This window comes from Eulemur rufifrons, chromosome 19 (genome assembly GCF_041146395.1).
Source record: "Eulemur rufifrons isolate Redbay chromosome 19, OSU_ERuf_1, whole genome shotgun sequence".
Lineage (NCBI taxonomy): Eukaryota > Metazoa > Chordata > Mammalia > Primates > Lemuridae > Eulemur > Eulemur rufifrons.
Genome location: NC_091001.1, coordinates 7,742,626 through 7,763,690, shown reverse-complemented (window position 1 = coordinate 7,763,690; position 21,065 = coordinate 7,742,626). Strand labels below are relative to the sequence as shown.

Sequence of the window (21,065 nt, the reverse complement as noted above, 5' to 3'; positions counted from 1 at the left end):
AATTAATTTGCGTGATACCCTGGAGATGACAGTGCACTAGAACGCTGAAAGACTTAATTCTAATTCTAGCTAACTGAGACCTTGGGCAGGTCACTTATTTCAGGGCAGGGTGAGGTTCAGCTGCTTCATCTATGATAGAAAAATTTCGAAAATTGAATGAAATGACCTCTGAGGTCCATTGTCTACCTCTAATTGGCAGACAAGAGCACACGGAGCAGCACGGCTCCACTCACCTGGTGGAACTAGGCACGTTGCCCGGCTCCATCCCGGTTTCCTCCCCAGGTGCCCACCTCACAGGATGCCGATGGGGATTGGGTGAGACGGTGCACACAGCCCCTGGACAGAGCTGAGCACAGTTGGTACTAGATCGGTGTTAGTTCTTCTTACTATTTATATTGCTAAACTTCTATGGCTCTTAATTTCATCACTATTGTGTTATATTTGATGATAAAAGTCACTCATCTAAGAACCCTTTTATTATTATCTGTCTGAAGGAGGTGCCGTCCTGGTGCTGCACAGGAACTGCTTCTCTCCCCCTCGGTCTACCCTGGACTACGGCGTAAAGGTCGCCATGCTCAGAGGAGGACAGCCAGGTGTAGGGGTGGTCCCTCAGGGACTCCAGACATACATAGATATTTCTCTCTCATTGTGAAAGAGCAGAATATGGTACCCTCATTCTAGGACTATTTAGTTCTTTTAATAACCAACTACAGCAGAAAGAAGATATAATCTTAACACAGTATATCAAATGGCCTTTCCTGAACAGCTTCAAGATTTAGAAATGCGGGATACATAGAAAGCAGGATGGGTTGGTAAAGTGATTAGAGAGGCCTGGCTTCAAATCCTACCTCCACCACTGCACAGCCTCTATAAACTTCAGTTCCTTTTCTTTTCTTTTTCTTTTCTTTTTTTTTTTTTTTTGAGACAGAGTCTCACTCTGTTGCCCGGGCTAGAGTGCCGTGGCGTCAGCCTAGCTCACAGCAACCTCAAACTCCTGGACTCAAGTGATCCTACTGCCTCAGTCTCCCGAGTAGCTGGGACTACAGGCATGTGCCACCATGCCCAGCTAATTTTTTCTGTATATTTTAGTTGGCCAGATAATTTCTTTCTATTTTTAGTAGAGACGGGGTCTCGCTCTTGCTCAGGCTGGTCTCGAACTCCTGACCTCGAGCAATTCACCCGCCTCGGCCTCCCAGAGTGCTAGGATTACAGGCATGAGCCACCGCGCCCAGCCTCAGTTTCTTTTCTAAAATGGGAAAAATAAGACTAGCCTTATAGAAACTGGATTATCGTTAATGTACGTCAGGTAACCAAGAAACTAGCTGATCCATAGTGCGCACACATTCAACAGCTATTCTATGCCAAGCCCTTCCCTGGGCATCTGAATACGCAACTGTGAGCAAAATAGATACAGTCCCTGCATTCAAGAAGCCAGTAGGCCAGGTGTGAATCCACACTGCATGAGACTGAGGCTTTTACAACATGGGAGGATCCTCTGTAAGAAAAGAAATACAGGCCGGCCATGGTGGCTCATGCCCGTAATCCTAGCACTCTGGGAGGATAGCTTGAGCTCAAGAGTTTGAGACCAGCCTGAGCAAGAGCAGGACCCCATCTCTACAAAAAATAGAAAAATTAGCTGAGTGTCATGGCGTACGCCTGTAGTCCCAGCTACTCGGGAGGCTGAGGCAGCAGGATCACCTGAGCCCAAGAGTTTGAGGTTGCAGTGAGCTGTGATGATGCCACTGCACTCTACCAGAGCAACAGAGTAAGACTCTGTCTCAAAAAAGAAAGTGATATGTCTTGTTTTTATTATTGTAATAACTATCTTTTAATTTCCATGATGGCTTCTATATTCACTATCTTTAACTCATTATTCCTAAATCCTGAGGAAAGACTTCAAGTCACCAACCCAGACCATTTTAGCTTCAGTTATACCATGAGATATGGTCCTTTTGCATAAAATAATTATTAAATACTATCAGGATCGCTATTGCTAATATAATAGCAACAGAAAGCTTAAAATATCATTCTACATTCTACAAGATGACATGCAAATATTCTCCTCAGGCAAGGAGAACTTCAGTAGAGCATTAATTCACTAATATTGATTTCTTTGAACCTCTCTTCTAATATGGGGAAACCCACAAATGCTTCATTTAATCAAATTTTGAACTTTATTCTAGACCTTTTTCCTTTTGTGTTGCCAGGTTTAGATTCTGGTTCAGCCATTACTTTAATTTAGTAATAGAATTGAAATTATAATTCTATAATAACAGGATGCCTGTTTTGAAGGAACAGATATGTTTGAGTTTACTTTTTACATAATTCCCACAGGAAAATCCGGAAACAATACAAACTGAGAAGATTAATGATTTGTTAGAATAATTTAAAAATATAATGATTGAAAAGAAAATAGGAGGAAAATTCATTAAAATGTAATTACTGATTTATTTCAAGTATAGAAAACATGAACTTGGACCATTAAAAATAGGATGGTAGGGAGGGTGCAATGGCTCACGCCTGTAATCCTAGCATTTTGGAAGGCCTAGGCAGGAGGATCATTTGAGGTCAGAAGTTCGAGACCAGCCTGAGCAAGGGTGAGATTCCATCTCTACAAAAAATAGAAAAATTAGCCAGGCATGGTGGTGCATGCCTGTAGTCCCAGCTACTCAGGAGGCTGAGGCAGGAGAATTGTTTCAGGAGTTTGAGGTTGCAGTGAGTTATGATGAGGCCACTGCACTCCAGCCTGGGCAACAGAGAGAGACCCTGTGTCAAAAAAAAAAAAAAAAAAAAAGATGGTAAATATTTTTTTATGAAAGGTGGTAACTTTTGTTAATATTTAAATTCAATAATAAAGGTAAAATATTGTTTCCAAAAGAGTCTCAAGATTGTCAAAAACTTTAAAGAATAACTGTCACATAATATATTTTAAGGGATAATAGTCACATAATTTTTTAGCAATAAACAGTAAAGGTCATATGTGTTAGGCACCCACTAAATATTTGTAGAATGCAGGATAAATTAATGAATTTAACAAACAATCTGGAAGAGCAGTATTTGTAGTTAGCATAAAACTTACTATAAAGTGCTGAGTAGATGAAAAATGAATCAAATTGAAATTAATCCCAGTCCAAAAGAACAATGAGTAAAACTCAATCAACTGCAAACAAGAAATGAGGAAAAACATTTAATTATATTTTTTTCATTTATAGCTATGATATTGGAGAGGTAAGGGCTTAGGAGCTATCTGCAGAATACTCTTCATGCCCACACAGACTTCCATCACGATTTTCCACAGCAAATTATTTTCAGTTTGCTCTTTCAAAGTACTACTTCAATTTTAGATTTGTATTGTTTTCATAGGTCTTTGTGTATATCATTACCTCATTCGGTCTTTACAACAATACTCTAGGGTGTCTATTTTTAACTCAGTATAATGAAAGGAAAAACAGGCCTCTGAGAGGGAAATGATGTCCAAGATCATAGAGCTAATTAGTGGTAGAGCTAGCACTAGAGCCACGGCCTCCTGTTTTAAAGACCAATAGTACCATGGAGGTGAGTAGCACCTCTCTATAATTCTCGAACGCCATTTATCCCCCAAAGAGAGCTATCATGTTTTGCAGCAGATGGTCAGAGAACACTCACACCAATGGACAAAATGTGTGGAAAGCAATTTGGGAATATTTAAAACAATTTTTAAAATAGGCAGTTCATTCCTGGGATTAATGAACAGAAATAATTCAAATAAATTCAAACCTATATGCCCAAAGTTAATTATTTATCACAGGAAACGAGAAAGAAGGAAAGAATGAAGAAAAATAAGGTAATTGCTATCAAAATAGAGAGATGACTAAGTAAATCATGTTTCATCAAATTGGTAAATTGTTATACTGTTAACATAATTATGTAGACTAAACACAAGGTGGAAAAATGTTTAAAGTGATTTTAGCTGGGAAGTATGTTTGAGAAGCCTGGAAGGAAACAGAAATATGAAAACATTTTGTTACACGTGTAGAATTTTTAAATAAATTTTCTTTAACAGTTTCTATTTGATACTTTATTAAATAGCCTTAATAACAAATACATTTACAGTTCACATGAAGATATTTCAGCCAAAGAAGACTAAAATCACACACAAATTTGGAAATCTAACTTTTTAAAAATCATTGGGGTTCCTTAAATACATACGTATGATGTGTTAGGTTTGTTCTTTTGTGCTCAGCCCATTCTTCCCGCCAGCGTCCTGCCATGTCTTCCTGACCTCTAATCCCTTCTTCATCTCTGTTTCTAAAGTTGTGACTGCTATCTTATTTGCTTCCTGTCATCCACAGAATTTATCTGAGTCTGGACGTCTAGGGGCATCAAAGGGAGCTGCCACTTTAGACTGAAAAAGTGAATAGAATGAGATATTAAGCCCCGGCTGTCTCTCAATGACATTAGGATGTGATAGCTGGGCTCAAAAAGAACAAGCAGCTGACTTTCTCTTTAAGCTACCGAATCTAAAGAACAAAAGTTGAAGCTTCCCTTAAATCAATCATTCCAAAGGTAGCCGGCCTTGTACAAGATAGAGGCCGACCTTGGAAGATCGCAGAATGGCTGTTGTGCAACGTTGCAGGCCCAGGGTGCACTCCCCCTGTGAACTCCATTTCAGTTTTCCCAGCAGATCTCCTTTATGTCAGGCCAGAGAACACACATAGATGGATATCCCTGTTTCATCAAGGTTTATGTCAAACTCACTATCTCGGAGCAAAACTTTTTACCTTGTTCCTTGGCAAACAGGATCAAGTTATAACCATAAGTGCTGTATGGAGAACCTCCCCCACATTCTCTACATGAGAACGAAGAGGCTGTCTTCAGCCCAGAGCAAAGATAACCCTAGATACCTTGATAGCCTATGCAAATAGCAGCAAAGGTGAAAGAGACACCGTGGAACACGAAGGTCACCTTGGGGCCTAACAACATATGCACATATGTATGTCCAGAAAACTTGCTTGGAAAGGTATTGCAAAGATACACGTCTGTTGTCTTCTAAATTCTACTGTTTCTCATTCAAATGCTGATATAACCAAGATTTTATCACAGCTTAGGTCATCTTTCATATATTATAGTTACCGAAATACACAATAGAACATCTATTTTGAAGAAACTTCCCCCCACCACCACTTGTTTTTCCGTTAGGACTGGTTAATTCCTATTAGGGCTGGGTTAATACATTTATACTGATTCCGTCTACTCTCCGTTCAATGTCTGCACAAGCAAAACCTAAATGTGCAAGGCAGCTAGTTTATGGCTCAAAATGTTATACATATTCAGTGCTTTCCAGTTTGTACATCAGAGGTGCACAGCAGCCCTGAAGAATGTGTCTTCTATGGACGAAAGCACTAAGGCTGCAGGGACTGACAGTGAACAGAGCAGCGAATGAACGACCTCTGTGAATCCTAGTGATGCATGGCTGCATTAGGTTCGAATCGGAAAAAAAGGTGGGGGAAGCAATTCTCAAGACTTTCTGTTGTGATTCTAGCCCCAGAAAAGCCCAGAAAGAGCTACTGAAATCATTTAAGACAGAGTCTGTCCCAGGCTCCCCTGTTACTCCTTTCAGAAGCTCAACCTCAGGTGGGAGACAAGGGAGGAGGCTACAGCCTAAACATTTCTCTGAGAGGAAAGCATTCTTAAGGATCCTTGGGAACATTTGGGTGCTAAATGGTTCCAGAATCTTCTGAAGACAATCAGATGTGAGAACAGGTAGACAGAGGTAATACCTCAAGGCGTCCATTCCTCCAGAAAATCTTTCAGCAAATGATTTAAATTAGCTTTTCTGTCCAGCATAGTGGCTTACAGTCTATAATCCTAGCACTCTGGAAAGCAGAGGTGAGAGGATAGATAGCTTGAGGTCAGGAGTTCGAGACCAGCCTGAGCAAGAGTGAGATTCCCATCTTCATAAAAAAATAGAAAAATTAGCCAGGCGTTGTGGCACTCGCCTGTAGTCCCAGCTACTGGGGAGGCCAAGGAAGGATCACTTGAGCCCAGGAGTTTGAGGTTGCTGTGAGCTACTATGACACCACAGCACTCTAGCCCAGGCGACAGAGTAAGACTCTCTCTAAAAAAAAAAAAATAATAAATAAATAAATAAATCATACCCAAAAGCAGGTGGCACCAGTTTTGGAATCCCCGCCCCTTACATCAATGCCTGCTTTCCCCACCCTAACAGGGTTTATGGAACATTTCCAGTGTCCACAGGATCTATCAAGTTTGAATCCACTGTTCAAATCGATTGGTTTTGACCTACAAAAAGGCAGTTTCAGATAGTTCATCCTGATGTTAAGACATCTCCAGCGAGCGAGAGGAAAGCTAAGGAACAAAACCAAAAGCAGACTCTGTGGGACAAAAATAACAAACACGCAGAGAGAGAGTGGAGCGCTGGAGAGGCCAGAGCGCAGACGCGCGTGCGCAGGGCGGGCGGGCGCGGCAGGCGAAGATGGCGCCGCCGCGCGGGCGGGCGGGGCAGCGGCCCGGCGTCTGCGTGGCCGCGGCGCTTCGCTGGAGCCCTTGGCGCCTTGCTCCTCCCTCAGCTATGGCTCCTGACTCCTGGCCGGGCCATGTCTTCTGGCTTTGAGTTATTTTTCTATTTAATGCCTTACTTTATTCAGCTTTGTATATTTCTCTTTCACACATTCCAACCTTATTTTCGCAATAAAGAGCTTCCTGAGGCCGAGTTCCTGGGCCATCTATTTCAGCCCCTGGGGCGGGCGAGCCAGGCGTGGAGCAGGTGCTCAGGAAGCACGCACTTATAAACAGACGAGCCCAGCCAGGGCTCTGTTACCAGAGCTCGGCTGGAAACGGAAACTCCGGGAGGAGCACTAATAATAGCATCCACCTTTTGGCCGTGCCTCCTGCGTACTCCATTCTGTGCTACGTAGTGCATATATATGTAAGCTCTAAATCTGACAACAACCTAACAAAGGATGTTATTGTTATTAACTTCGTTCTACAGCTGAGGATACAAGGAGATTTCAGAAAGGTTAAGTAACTTGCCTAAGGCTACAGAGTGAGCACCTGAACTTCAAGCCCAGGTGTGCTAACCCCCAAACCCACATTCTTGCCTTGGTTTTCCACTTTGGGCAGTGCCTGCCACAATTTTATAATAGTAATCATAGCGAAGACTTATAGAGCTTACTCTGTTCCTGGCACTGTTCTAAAGCTGTTTACGTACGTTAATTCATTCAGTCCTCATGACAAACGCTAGGAGGTGGGCTCTGTTATTATCCATTTACAGGATGTGGAACCTGCATTGTCCTGGACTTCTAAATTAGGAACAAGGGAGATTCTGTAGAACAGTGAATGATCACTGCTCTGTATCTTTTTATATAGAGGAGGCAACCTTATAACCTACGTGGTATCTCACCTGCACCCTGCTCCAAGAGGGCCCGGGAAGGGAGTCAAACAGAGAAGTAACATAGAGCCTGGACCCGGGTTCTCTGCGCGCCCCTCAGCCCTCCTGTAGCCTAAGTTTTAGGTTGGAAGCCCTGGAGATGCAGAGCAGACAGGGAGGCCTGGCAGCTTCCCCCTGCACCACCCTAAGCAGCACTAATTTTGTCCGTGAAAAGCCCTTTTACCAGCCACATACAACCATTGTGAGCAAGGACAATAAAGATCAATAATATTTTCTTCTTTTTAGGCTCATTCAAAAGTTTGGCATAACTATAACATAAATTTCCGCCCACATCAGAAGGGTTGGTTATCGATCACGTTGGGATCCCATTGGATTGAGCCAAACAGATCAGAAAACATGATGGATATAGTCAAGTGCCAACAATCCATGGTTTCTGTGCTTGGCTGGTTTGCCCACCCTATCCATGGGGATGGCGACTACCCGGAGGAAATGAAGAAGCAGCTGCTCTCCGTCTTACCCCTTTTCTCTGAAGCAGAGAAGAGTGAGGTGAGAGGCACCGCTGACTTCTTTGCCTTCTCCTTTGGACCTAACAATTTCAAGCCCCTAAACACCATGGCTAAAATGGGGCAAAATGTGTCACTCAATTTAAGAGAAGTGCTGAACTGGATTAAACTGGAATATGACAACCCTCGAATCTTGATTGCTGAGAATGGCTGGTTCACAGACAGTCATGTGAAAACAGAAGATACCACAGCCATCTATATGATGAAGAATTTCCTCAACCAGGTGCTTCAAGGTTGGTTGCACATTAGGTCAAGTTTTTAAAAACAATTTTTGAATACTTATAGGATATTTAAAGTCACCTTGGAATATATGATTATTATTGTTGGGCTTTCGTATTGTCCAATGTTGACAGACCTTTTTTTTATGTTACTCCCATGTCCTTTTAAAAATAAGTTTGAGAACAAAATAATTTCAGACTAAAGAGCTACATTCTTAATTGGCAAGATGTTTCATTCTTTCAGTGTTAAAAGAGATGTGTTTAAAGTTTCCTAACAGCAGTATTTTATTCTAAGATGCTGAATGCTCTTGAAATAGTGATCCTTATGTTCTATGACATGACTGATCCATCAAAAGGTCTGAAGACAGAGCTGAGTAATTTCCATGGCTCCTGGAGATTTCTTCTGGCCCCTGCTTACCCCTCATTCCTTTTCCATTACTCAAGTAGTGACATCTACAGTGGCTGATAGAAATGATGGAGCCACAGACAAGCTCAGGTTCTGTTCCTTAAAGAGTTGGGCTCCATTTCACTCAAATAAAAGGAATTCTCTGTGGACCTTACTAAAACTCTGCAGCTCTCTTTAGAAGGCACGAGCCCGGAGGAAACTCCCAGGATCTGTAGAACAGAGTCTTCAGGGATTATCCAGAGCAGGCCCCTGCTGCCCCAAGTTGCAGGGAGGAGCAACATGGAATGGAGCCAGGCCCAACCATGGGCCACACGCACATGGGGGCCAGGGCAGAGGACAGTGCCTATAGGGCTGGGGTCAAATGTCATGCATGTGGGCAGAGGGGGTGCCTATTCCCCAGACATTACCATTACATTGTCCTCAGGATCCAGCACCAGCAAGGGACTAGAAATAGGGCCTTCTTGGAATCTTTTTGGCATGGATTTTTCTACCTTTTAGGAAAAGAATGTCAGTGATAAAACCCCCCAAAAATGGGCCAGGCACTGCCGCTTACGCCTGTAATCCTGCACTTTGAGAGGCCAAGGGGGGAAGATTGCTTGAGCACAGGAGTTTGAGACCAGCCTTAGCAAGAGGGAGACCCCATCTCTACTAAAAATAGAAAGAAATTAGCTGGGTGTGCTGGCGCATGCCTGTAGTCCCAGCTACTTGGGAGGCTGAGGCAGGAGGATCGCTTGAGCCCAGGAGTTTGAGGTTGCTGTGAGCTAGGCTGATGCCACGGCACTCAGGGCAACAGAGTGAGACTCTGTCTCAATAAAAATAAATAAATAAAAATAAATGTAAAAAAATTTAGAATCCAAAAATGCAGAGATGAGGCATTTCTATGAGAGAAATGAATGCTTTTAATAAAAGAAAGATGATTCAGGGCCGATTTGGGTATTTGTTTTGACTGCTGCTCTTAATTTTCATATTTCATTTTTACCGGATTCCTAGAAGTTACTGAACCAGAGTTTTCAAGCTAGAAAGGTCCTTGGCGATGTCTTTTTCAATCCTTTCTGTTTAGAAATGAGGAAACTGAGGCCAGGAAACCTGCCCAGGAGCACCCTCCCAGCGGCACAGCAGGACGAGGCCCTGGGCCCTCTGCCCTCAGCCACGCTGGCTCCCGTTCGCATTCATCACTTTGCCTCCTTACATCCACATTCACTGCTGGCAATTCTAACAGCGGATTTTTCAGTCCTGGAAGAATAGTTTCATAGAATGGATAACTTGTCCACAGACAGGAACCACCCCAAACTGGAAATGAGAAACTCTTGGTCACGAGCAGACATCTGCATTGGTCCCAAAGGGTTCTGGAAATTACCATGCCCCCTGACACAGATTTGCGCACTAAGTCTCAGAAATATTTCTAATTTGATCCTTTAACTGTGTCATTCACTTGTTTCGAGGGCAGGGGGTACCATTCTGGGTGAAAGTAACTGCCCTTTTCAAGTATAAACATTAGTTTTCTATTTGATGTAACAGGCCTGCAAATTAGGAAAAAGGTTGGTTTCACAATATACTGTCCCCTGGCACGTTGTTAGTGAGACTATAAACATGAACTAGAGTGTTTAGGCCTCTGAACATCTCTGCTTTCTTTTCTCTGTGCAGCAATGAGGTTGGATGAAATCCAAGTGTTTGGTTATACTGCCTGGTCTCTCCTGGATGGCTTTGAATGGCAGGATGCTTACACTACCCGCCGAGGATTATTTTATGTGGATTGTAATAGCAAACAGAAAGAAAGGATACCCAAGTCTTCGGCACATTACTATAAACAGATCATACGAGAAAATGGTTTTACTTTAAAAGAATCCACGCCAGATGTGCAGGGTCAGTTTCCCTGTGACTTCTCCTGGGGAATCACCGAATCTGTTCTTAAGGTAAGTGGCTATTTCCAAATTAACCATAGACTGGGGCAAAAAGCACGCAATATTTTATTTCATGTATTTCATGACAGCTAAAAGATAGTCATCAGAGGGTATAAAATACCATGATTATTTATTTATTTATTTTTTTAAATTGAGACAGCGTCTCACTCTGTTGCCCAGGCTAGAGTGAGTGCCGTGGCATCAGCCTTGCTCACAGCAACCTCAAACTCCTGGGCTCAAGTGATCCTCCTGCCTCAGCCTCCCGAGTAGCTGGGACTACAGGCATGCGCCACCATGCCCGGCTAATTTTTTCTGTATATATTTTTAGTTGTCCATATAATTTCTTTCTATTTTTAGTAGAGACGGGGTCTCGCTCTTGCTCAGGCTGGTCTTGAACTCCTGAGCTCAAACGATCCACCCGCCTCGGCCTCCCAGAGTGCTAGAATTACAGGCATGAGCCACCGCGCCCGGCCAAATACCATGATTATTGGGAGGTTATGAAGGAGAGTTGGGGAAAGAGAAGGGAGAAGGGTGATGAATGCTTGCTGAGAGCTTTTTATGGCCAGAACTCACACTCAGTGATGGAGGTGGGGAAGCGAAGGAGCTGCCCTCCAGGCGCACACAGTCTAGAGGGAATCGATAGTCTTTCTGGGTGAGGCATTTGTTAGTAGTGTCAAAATTATATGGAAAATAATTTTAGATTTTTTTTCTTGTCAAAAGCAAATTATTAGCAGCGCTTTGATTCTTTTTATTTAATAGAGTTGGATAATTTGCCTCCTGAGGTCTCTATATCCCAGTACAGCCTCCACACACGTCTCACTCCTCACCTTCTTTAGATGTTTCCTCAACTATCACCTTCTCAGTAAGGCTTCCCCTCACTCCAGCAATCCTAACCCGTCCCTGTCCTCTCTCCTCCGCCTTTCCTGCTTTACCTTTCTGTGGAGCACTCAGCACCACCTAACATGCTAAGTACTTTCCACAGTTTCCGTATATATCACCTCTGTCCCCCTGCTAGAATGCGTGAGGGCAGGGATGTTGGAGGCTTTGATGCCTGCTGCATGCCTCACTAGAGCAGTGCTGGGCACGTGGCAGGTGCTCAGGTAAGTGAATGAGATCACCTTTTAGAGCCAGGTGAGACCCTAGAGCGTTCCCATTCCAAATCCTTCATTTTTACAGGGGATGAAAGTGAGACCTGTCAACTTGCCCAGGGTAACACAAGCACTGGCAGAACTGTTAACAGGCAGTCTTTAAGCCTCCAGATGCACAATGCTCTTTCCAAAATCATAATAACAACTATCTTTAAAGCCTTTAGTTTGTACCAAGAATTTTTTCTGCTTAATCTTAAAACCCCCATTTTACAAGCAAGGAAACTGAGGTTGAGGGGGGTTATGTAACTTGCCCAGGTTACCCAGGTCTGTCGCCTGACCACTGTGCTGCAGACCTCAGGATACCACACTATTGCCTGTATTCTAGGAGCATCTGGAAAGAAAACGAGATATATAAGAGATGAGATGGACAAACTGTGATTGGGCAAAGTTCGCAGGTTATGAATCTCAATCCCTGTGGATATTTAAATAAAATTTTAGTTAAAGCTCAGGGTTATAAAAAGGGGAAAGATACACAGAGCAGAATAAACACAGTGACTCATCTTCAGCTTGTGGCCCCTTTACAGCCACCTACTTGTCCAGTTCCTTCCTCTTCCTCCACATGGCAGAGGCAGGCCATCTTCTCCCAGCCACTTCAGGTAGATTTATAGTTATCCAAATTCCCAGCAAAGAATGATTCTGGGAGATATGACTTTCTTCTCCCACCTATATGGAGAAGACCCAACTTGTTCCCCAGTGGTTAACACTGTGAATGTCTGCCCCTCCTACTTTTAGGAGCAACAGTTGATCAGGTGGGTCAGAGAAAAGCATTTCTGTGATCTATCAAGTCTGGGTTTCATGCTCACCCTGGAGCCCAGCAAAGAGTCAGCTTCTCATGAACCACTTGGGCTAACAGTGAAGATGAATGATTTGCCAAGAAAAATTAGCCAAAGGATGTATGAATAGATGCTGTGTGGGCAGAAAACTAGATGTCCTCTATAGGGAGACTGACAAAATGAAAGCAATACTTGAAAAATATTATTATGCCTACTCCCACACATTCCTATCTTATTTTCCCCTAGTCCGTTAGCATTCTTTTCTCCTCCAACATTTTATTTTGAAAAATTTCAAACTTCTACAATAGAAACACATATTCCCTTTATCGAGACCGAATAGTTATTATCATGCTGCCGCAATTCTTTTATCTCTGCTTCTCTCTCTTATGAACCATTGATAAATTGCATACATCTTTACACTCCACTCCAAAATATTTCAGCATGTATCTTCTAAGAACAAAACATTCTTATGATTCCCAGAAAATTTAACCTAGATTCAATATCATCTAACATACAATCCACATTCAATTTTTCGTAAATGTTCCAAAAATGTCTTTTATACATTAAAACAATTTTTTGATTAAGAATGCGAACAAAGATCTCATGTTGGTTGTGGTGTGTCTTTAGCCTTCTTTAACTGAGAGCAATCTCTTCAAACTCATGGTATTGACCCTTTTGAAGAGGCCAGGCCAGCTGATTGTAGAATGTCTCACGTTCTGGATTTCTCTGATTGCTTCTTTATTAGCTTCAGTTAATCACTTAAATATTCAGTTAACTTTCTCTTCTGGAAAGAATACTACATAGATTTGCTTCTCAATGCATCACATCAGGAGGTACACATCAGTAATTTGTTTCATTACTGAAGACAATGTGGTTGGTTGAAGTAGTATCACCAGATTTCTTGGTTCAAAGTGGCATTTGCCAGATATTTTAATTAAGTTGTAACTTTTCCATTTTTAATTAAAAAGTAATCTGATGATGATACTTTGAGAGTCTATGAATATCCTCTTCCCCAACAACATTTCACCTGATGGTCTTAACATTCCTTCATGAACTTTGCCTTAATTATTACTTTGTAGATTGTAAAATGGTGACTTTCTAATTAGATTATTCCTTCTACATTTATTAGCTGGATTCTTTTTTTGTTTGAGACAGAGTCTCGCTCTGTTGCCTGGGCTAGAGTGCCGTGGCGTCAGCCTAGCTCACAGCAACCTCAAACTCTTGGGCTCAAGCAATCCTCCTGCCTCAGCCTCCTGAGTAGCTGGGACTACAGGCATGCGCCACCATGCCCGGCTAATTTTTTCTATATGTTTTAGTTATCCAGCCAATTTCTTTCTATTTTTTTAGTAGAGACAGGGTTTCGCTCTTGCTCAGGCTGGTCTCGAACTCCTGAGCTTAAACGATCCTCTCGCTCGGCCTCCCAAAGTGCTGGGATTATAGGCGTGAGCCACCATGCCCCGCCTAGCTGGATTCTTTTAAGTTCAATGTTTTACAATTCATTATGATCATTATGACATTACTCCTTTTGATGCTCAAATTGTCCTCAAATTTAGCCAATGGGACCTCTCCAAGCTGCTACTATGTCTTTTTGACAGTTCTCTTTCAGATTTTAAGCACTTCCTTATCCTTTGGCATAATATGCCACTGCCTCACTTCATTCTTTTCCTGCCCTAGATCTGGAAAAAGCCATTTCCCCAAGGAGCCCGGGATCCTTTTAGTGGAGAGTAGGATTTTAGAAACAAGCTCTGAGAGCTAGGGTTGGGATTGGAGTACATCATCTTTAATTAATCTCTTAGCAGATTAATCATACACACTTGCTGTCTAAAACTAATGCTTTCTGGAGGTTTTAAAAAATAATTTTTTATTGATACATAGCAGATGTACATGTGATAATTCAATATATTCATATAGTCAAGTCAGAGTAATAGCGATATCCATCACCTTAAATATTTATCTTTTCTTTATGCTAGGAACATTTGGATTATTCTCTTTTAACTATTTTGAAATGTACAATAGATTAATGTTAACTGTAGTTACTCTGCTGATCTATCAAACACCAGGTCCTCTTACTTCTAACTGTAGCTTTCTGGAGGTTTTTAAAAGTAAGACAGATTTTTATTTGATCTTGCCTTGCCACATGGCAAGATTGCCTTTTGTAAACACCCTTTCAATATCATGGTGTTCGCAGTTTTCGAAACACTGACACTGGCCATCTAGGCTAGGAGGATTTCACTCAAATAATTAATTATATACAGATTTAACTTCATGCTCACATGATCAATGTTCTCTCAGTTTAATGTTCTAGATAACTGGTTGGCAGATGGCAAGTGGGCAGTGATATGGCTTTGTAATTAGACTATGAAAGATGACACACAAGAAAACAATTAGAGGGAAAATATTGACCCAAGGTTAATTATCATTTCTTTTTCCTGGTGCATTTAAATTCAGTCATGAGGAGAAAAAGTCCTTTAAAACAAGTACAGAGCTTTCAGTTTCCCTTAGTAATCTTGAATTTGGAAATGTTTTTATTAAGCCAAAGGACTTTTAATTTAGACTCAATGGCCTAGCAGGCAGTTATTGCAACCAGGGAAAACACTCCGAGCCATGACTACATTGTTTGCATAGTGCTTTCAAGTTGCCAGAGCACTTTCCCAGAGTCCTCACAACACACCTCACAACACACAGGTGAGATTGCTCCATCACTATACAGTTGCCAAGCCTGCGTTTCAAAGGGACAGAACTAGGAGTCTAGGACTCTCTCCTTGGTGGAGAGGCAGGAAATGAGATACTATCAGATTCAAGAGTCAACCTTGGGAGTCCCTGGGAGTATTTTATGGTCTTTTCCACTCATAACCCAAGTGCCTGGCATAGAGAAAGTGTCTAGTATTCTCCTGTTGGATGAATAAATGCTTTGTTCTCAGAGGCACATGGGTGGGAGAGACAGAACGGATGCAAATGTGTCGGAAGAGTTAGAGAGTTGCATTCAGTGAATGCAGGAGTCATTGCCTACCCATCCCACTGGCCTTTCTTAGCAATTGTGTCTGGGGTCAACCAGCCTCCTCCAGCCCCAAGTGCTGATCTCAGTGAAATCCTCTACAGTTGGAATTGCAAGTTTGTCTTCAATTTATGGCAGGGTTTAGCATACATCTGACATGATTGCTTTTAACTGAGGGTACCAAGCCAATTTCCTAATGCATTTGAACAGGCATCGTGTGAAACCCCACCATGTAACCTGGGTTTTTAGGTCAAATGAATTTGAAAACAGCTTCTCAGTGTTTTGTTAAACAATTTGTTTTCCAAGCCAAGCCCTGGGTGTGGTTTCTTCCCGATGTTTTCTGGTCTCCCTGGGAAATTTCAAGGGCTGGAAAGGAGAATATCCCACCAGGCCTTTTCTCTGACTTCACCGGTCCTTAGGAAGGGCATATGCATCGTTTATTTTCTCTTTTGTCAGTGAGGGGCGGAGCAGGACCAGGCCCCTCTTCCTGCAGACCGCGTGCCGAGACCCCGTGTCTGCCAGCCCACGCCTCACCTCAGTGTGCTTGTTTCTCACAGCCCGAGGCCGCGGCTTCCTCCCCGCAGTTCAGCGACCCTCACCTGTACGTGTGGAACGCCACCGGCAACAGACTGCTGCACCGAGTGGAAGGGGTGAGGCTGAAAACACGACCGCCTCAATGCACAGATTTTGTCAGCATCAAAAAACAACTGGAGATGCTGGCAAGAATGAAAGTCACGCACTACCGGTTTGCTCTGGACTGGGCCTCGGTCCTTCCCACTGGCAACCTGTCTGCCGTGAACCGACAAGCTCTGAGGTACTACAGGTGTGTGGTCAGCGAGGGGCTGAAGCTGGGCATCGCCCCAATGGTCACGCTGTACTATCCGACCCACGCGCACCTGGGCCTCCCCACGCCGCTGCTGCACAGCGGGGGGTGGCTGAACCCCTCGACAGCCCAGGCTTTCCAGGCCTACGCCGGGCTGTGCTTCCGCGAGCTGGGCGACTTGGTGAAGCTCTGGATCACCATCAATGAGCCCAACCGGCTGAGCGACATCTACAACCGCACTGGTAACGACACCTACCGGGCAGCCCACAACCTGCTGATCGCCCACGCGCTGGCCTGGCACCTGTACGACCGGCAGTACAGGCCGTCCCAGCGCGGGGCCGTGTCGCTGTCCCTGCACTCGGACTGGGCGGAACCCGCCAACCCCTACGCCGACTCGCACTGGCGGGCGGCCGAGCGCTTCCTCCAGTTCGAGATCGCCTGGTTCGCGGAACCGCTCTTCAAGAGCGGGGACTACCCGCCGGCCATGCGGGAGTACATCGCCTCCAAGCACCGGCGCGGGCTCTCCAGCTCCGCGCTGCCCCGCTTCTCCGAGGCCGAGCGCAGGCTGGTCCGCGGCGCGGCCGACTTCTGCGCCCTGAACCACTTCACCACCAGGTTCGTGATGCACGAGCAGCAGAGCGGCAGCCGCTATGACTCGGACAGGGACATCCAGTTTCTGCAGGACATCACCCGCCTGAGCTCCCCCACCCGCCTGGCCGTGATACCCTGGGGAGAGCGCAAGCTGCTGAGGTGGATCCGGAAGAACTACGGCGACGTGGACGTGTACATCACCGCCAACGGCATCGACGACCAGTCTCTCGAAAATGACCAGCTCCGAAAATACTACGTGGAGAAGTACATTCAGGAGGCTCTGAAAGGTGAGGTTCGGAGGCCACTTCAGATACACTGAAGGGTGAGACTCACATTAATTGATAGGAACAAAATGAGTGGAGAAGGCTCATCAGTGCCCGTGTCAGATTTTTGGCACCCAAGTACTGTCAGTTGGATTTTGACCTGAAAAATGGACCACTGGGTTTTTGAATTATGTTTAATCATAAAAGTAGCACAAGCTCATTATGGAAAAATTGACAAGTATTTTTATAAAATCACCTTAAGAGGCCAAGAACCGTGGCTCACGCCTGTAATTCCCTGCAGTTTGCGAGGCCAAGGCGGGAAGATCACTCAAGGCCAGGAGTTTGAGACCAGCCTGACCCCCATCTCTACAAAAAAATAAAAAATTAGCCAGGTGCTCATCTATGGTCCTAGCTCCTTGGGAGGTTAAGCCAAGGAGTTCGAAATTGGTGAGCTATGAGTCCTGCCACTGCACTCTAACCTGGGTTGAGAGAAAGACCCTGTCTCTTAAAAAAAATAATTAAAATAACTAACCACCTGAAATGTCGCTTCCCAAGACAAGCACTGTCAGTATTTTGGATCACTTGCTCGGCATTTTTAATACAATCAAGCCCATACTATAATAGCCTTGTATCCAACTTTTAAAAATGTGTTCCTTATCATTAAAAATTCCTTGACGCTTAATATTCCACCACATGGACATATCTTCATGTACTTAACCACCCCTCTAATGTTTGATATTTAGGTTTTTAAGTTTTTGCTACTAAAAAATAGGTATCTTTGTACAGAAATCTTCGTCCTCATTTCTGATCTCTGTAGGATCAATTGCCCAATATGGCATCATTGGGTCAAGGGTTTTTACTTTTTTCAGAGACAGGGTCTGTCACCCATGCTGGAGAGCAGTGTTGCAATCACAGCTCACTGCAATCTTGAACTCCTGGATTCAAGCAATCCTCCTGCCTCAGCCTCCCGAACAGCTGGATGCTCAGGATAGATTTGTTGAAGCAACAAAAAGACCCCAGATGTTTATTCATTTGACAAATATTTACTGAGCACCTAATATGGACGAAAACTTTTCTGGGCATTCTATCACCACTGCACAAAATAAAGATAGCTGTCCTTATAGAGCCTTTATTTTTGCAGGATATAAATCAACATTTAAGATACAGTGTGCCAGAGGTAAAAAGTTCTGTGGAGAATAGGAAGGCACTGGAAGGTTTTAAACAGGTGACATGATCTAACTTACCTTTAAAAAGAATCACTGGCTGCTCTTTTGTGAACACATGGCAAGGAGCAAGAACAGAAACAAGGAGAGCTGCAGTAGTCTAGGCGAGAGATGATGGTGGCTTGGATCAGGTTAAGAGTGGAGATGGTGAGAATGGAAGTATTTTGGAGGTAAAGTCAACAGGATTGGAAGTGGAGTGTGAGAAGGGAGTCAAGAATGATTCCAAGGTTTTGGCTTGAGCAATTAAAATGAAGTGGCCATTTACCAGGTTGGGGGAGACTGTTGTAGGAACAGATTAAGTTTGAGATGTCTGTTAGATATCCAGAGATGTCAAGTAGGCTAATGGATAGAAGAGTCTCAGTTTCAGGAGAGGTCTAGGGCTGAGATAAAAATTTGGAAGTCAAGAACAAATGGATGGTATTTAATAAAGCTGCATGAAATCACTAAGAGAAAAAGCATAGGGCTGAGCTCTGGGACACTTCAGAAGTCAGAGATAAGGAATCAGTAAAAAAGACTAAACAGGAGCCAATGCTGTAAAAGACAGCTGAAGGGAGATGTGCAATCAAGGGAGGTTTTTGGTTTTACTAAAAGGTCAGAAGTTATAGCATCTTTATATGGAAATGATCCAGGAGGAAAAATTGATCCATGAGAAAAAGAGAGCAGATAGAGCAATGAATGTCCTTGAGTAGAAAGAAAAAACTCACGAGGAGTCATCCATAATAAAAGGAATGAAGGTGCAGATATCAGGAGGTGGGTAGATGTGACTGTGGGAGAAAGAAGAAATTCTGAGTGCTTCAATCTTTCAGTGAAGTAAGAAGCAAGGTTATCACCTCAAAACAAACATGACAGAGGAGATGCTGTGAGTTTGAGAAGGCAGAGAGGGTGTGAAACAGCTTCCCAGGACAATAAGTGACTAAGAGAAACCCAGTGTGGTTACTAGGCAACAAGAGCACATCTGAGGTTCAGAATAAGGCCAAACAGGCAAGATTATTCCGCATGTGACCCTTTGAACGAAAGTGACAAGTACTTTTACTCTCATGGCTCTGGTTCTGAAATTCAATTTTTTCTCCAATTTTGGATTATTTATGCATCGGTTGTACTTCAAATTTCTTTTTAGATTTAAATCAACACATTTTCATCTTCTTTACATGGATCATAAAATAATAAACATTAAAGAACCCTTTAACAATCACTAAATTTTTATGGGCATAACTATAGCTTGTTTCAATGAAAACTAAATTTTTATTCAAAGATATTTCATAGTCCATTTGTGATTAATAATGTTCATTTCTGATATTTTTCAGCATACCTGATTGATAAAGTCAAAATCAAAGGCTACTATGCATTCAAACTGACTGAAGAAAAATCTAAACCCAGATTTGGATTCTTCTCATCTGATTTTAAAGCTAAGTCCTCAATACAGTTTTACAACAAACTGATCGGCAACAGTGGCTTCCCTTCTGAGAACAGTAGTCCTAGCTGCACTCAGACTCAAAGAAACAAAGAGTGCACTGTCTGCTTATTCCTTGTGCAGAAAAAACCGCTGATATTCTTGGGTTGTTGCTTCTTCTCGACCCTGGTTCTTTTATCAATTACCATTTTTCATAAGCAAAAAAGAAGAAAATTTTGGAAAGCAAAGAACTTACAACACATACCATTAAAGAAAGGCCACAAGAGAGTTCTTAGCTAAACCGGTCTTATTTTTGTCTGCACGACAGTTTAAAAATTCACTCCAGTTCCCTATACTGGTAACTTACAGGAGATATACCTGTGTTGTAGAAAGAGACAATCTGAGATAGAATGGTAACCAAAGTGATGACAGTCGATGTCTCTGATGTGTGGTTTAAATGAATTTTCCCTCAGGTGTTGACACCAGTGAATTCACCGCTTCTTCAAGTTTGATGAGCTGTTTCCCATCATCTCTAGCTTTCTTGTCTAAATACCAATAGCTACTTACGGTAAAATAAATTATTTTTTAAAAACAAAGCTTTGTTTTGTAGACTCTATAGCAGGGATTTTAAACTCTTCTTTAAATTAGATAGCAATATATTCTGTCACTCTAACAAGGTGCTTTCTCCTTTAGGTCAGGGTGGTTCTCACATGAAAAGAAACACAGTAGGGTCAGTGCTTGTCTCCAGCCAGTTACAGCACAGACTGTGCATCAGTCCCTTCGTTTTTCTCAACAGAAATAAAAATTCCCACTTATGAAACATCTAATTTTGTGATCTCTTATTATAAGATCTGATTTAAAATAAAGTAACATATATCTTGCAAAACTCATCTCATGGAAAGATCACATGATTAAGGAGATCTAGACTCAACTGTCTATGAAGACATGGAAGTCACTCAACCTCCCAGTAGAGCAACTTCTCCTTTAAACAAATAGACAGCATTCCTCCTGATTTTTGAGGACAAGATTTGGCACACTCAGGAAAGCTACGCATTCTAAAAAGATGTCAAGTTTTATTTATTGGTTATTATACCAGCCAGCCAAAGGGCATTATTCCTTAAGACTTGGTCTCTTCCCTGAGTAACTTCACTGTTCTGATGCCACATGCCTATAGGTACCTCCCAGGATGTAGAATGCAGCTGTATCTGCACCAGCAACTGTGACTCTTTGGATGCAATTCAGAATGTTTATGGTCTGAATGAGTTAAAATTCTTATTTTATATACTGACTTGCTCAGTGTATTCTCAATATTGGAAGAAAAAACTAGAGCAGGTACCCATTTATCCCTATTCTTTAGGTTAGTTAACATTTAAATAACCAC

At 42.8% G+C, this 21,065-nt stretch overlaps 1 protein-coding gene across 1 annotated transcript in view; it reads left to right on the top strand.

The window, feature by feature from the left end:
* KLB (klotho beta) overlaps positions 1–20,278 on the top strand; it is a 30,811-nt gene extending 10,533 nt beyond the window's left edge. Inside the window, exons 2-5 of the mRNA XM_069493838.1 lie at positions 7,676–8,186; positions 10,222–10,490; positions 15,952–17,095; positions 19,599–20,278. Of these exons, the coding sequence (XP_069349939.1) occupies positions 7,676–8,186; positions 10,222–10,490; positions 15,952–17,095; positions 19,599–19,984 (2,310 nt within the window). The 3' untranslated portion in view covers positions 19,985–20,278. The remainder of the gene's footprint in view (positions 1–7,675; positions 8,187–10,221; positions 10,491–15,951; positions 17,096–19,598) is intronic.
* Positions 20,279–21,065: the final 787 nt, after the last annotated feature.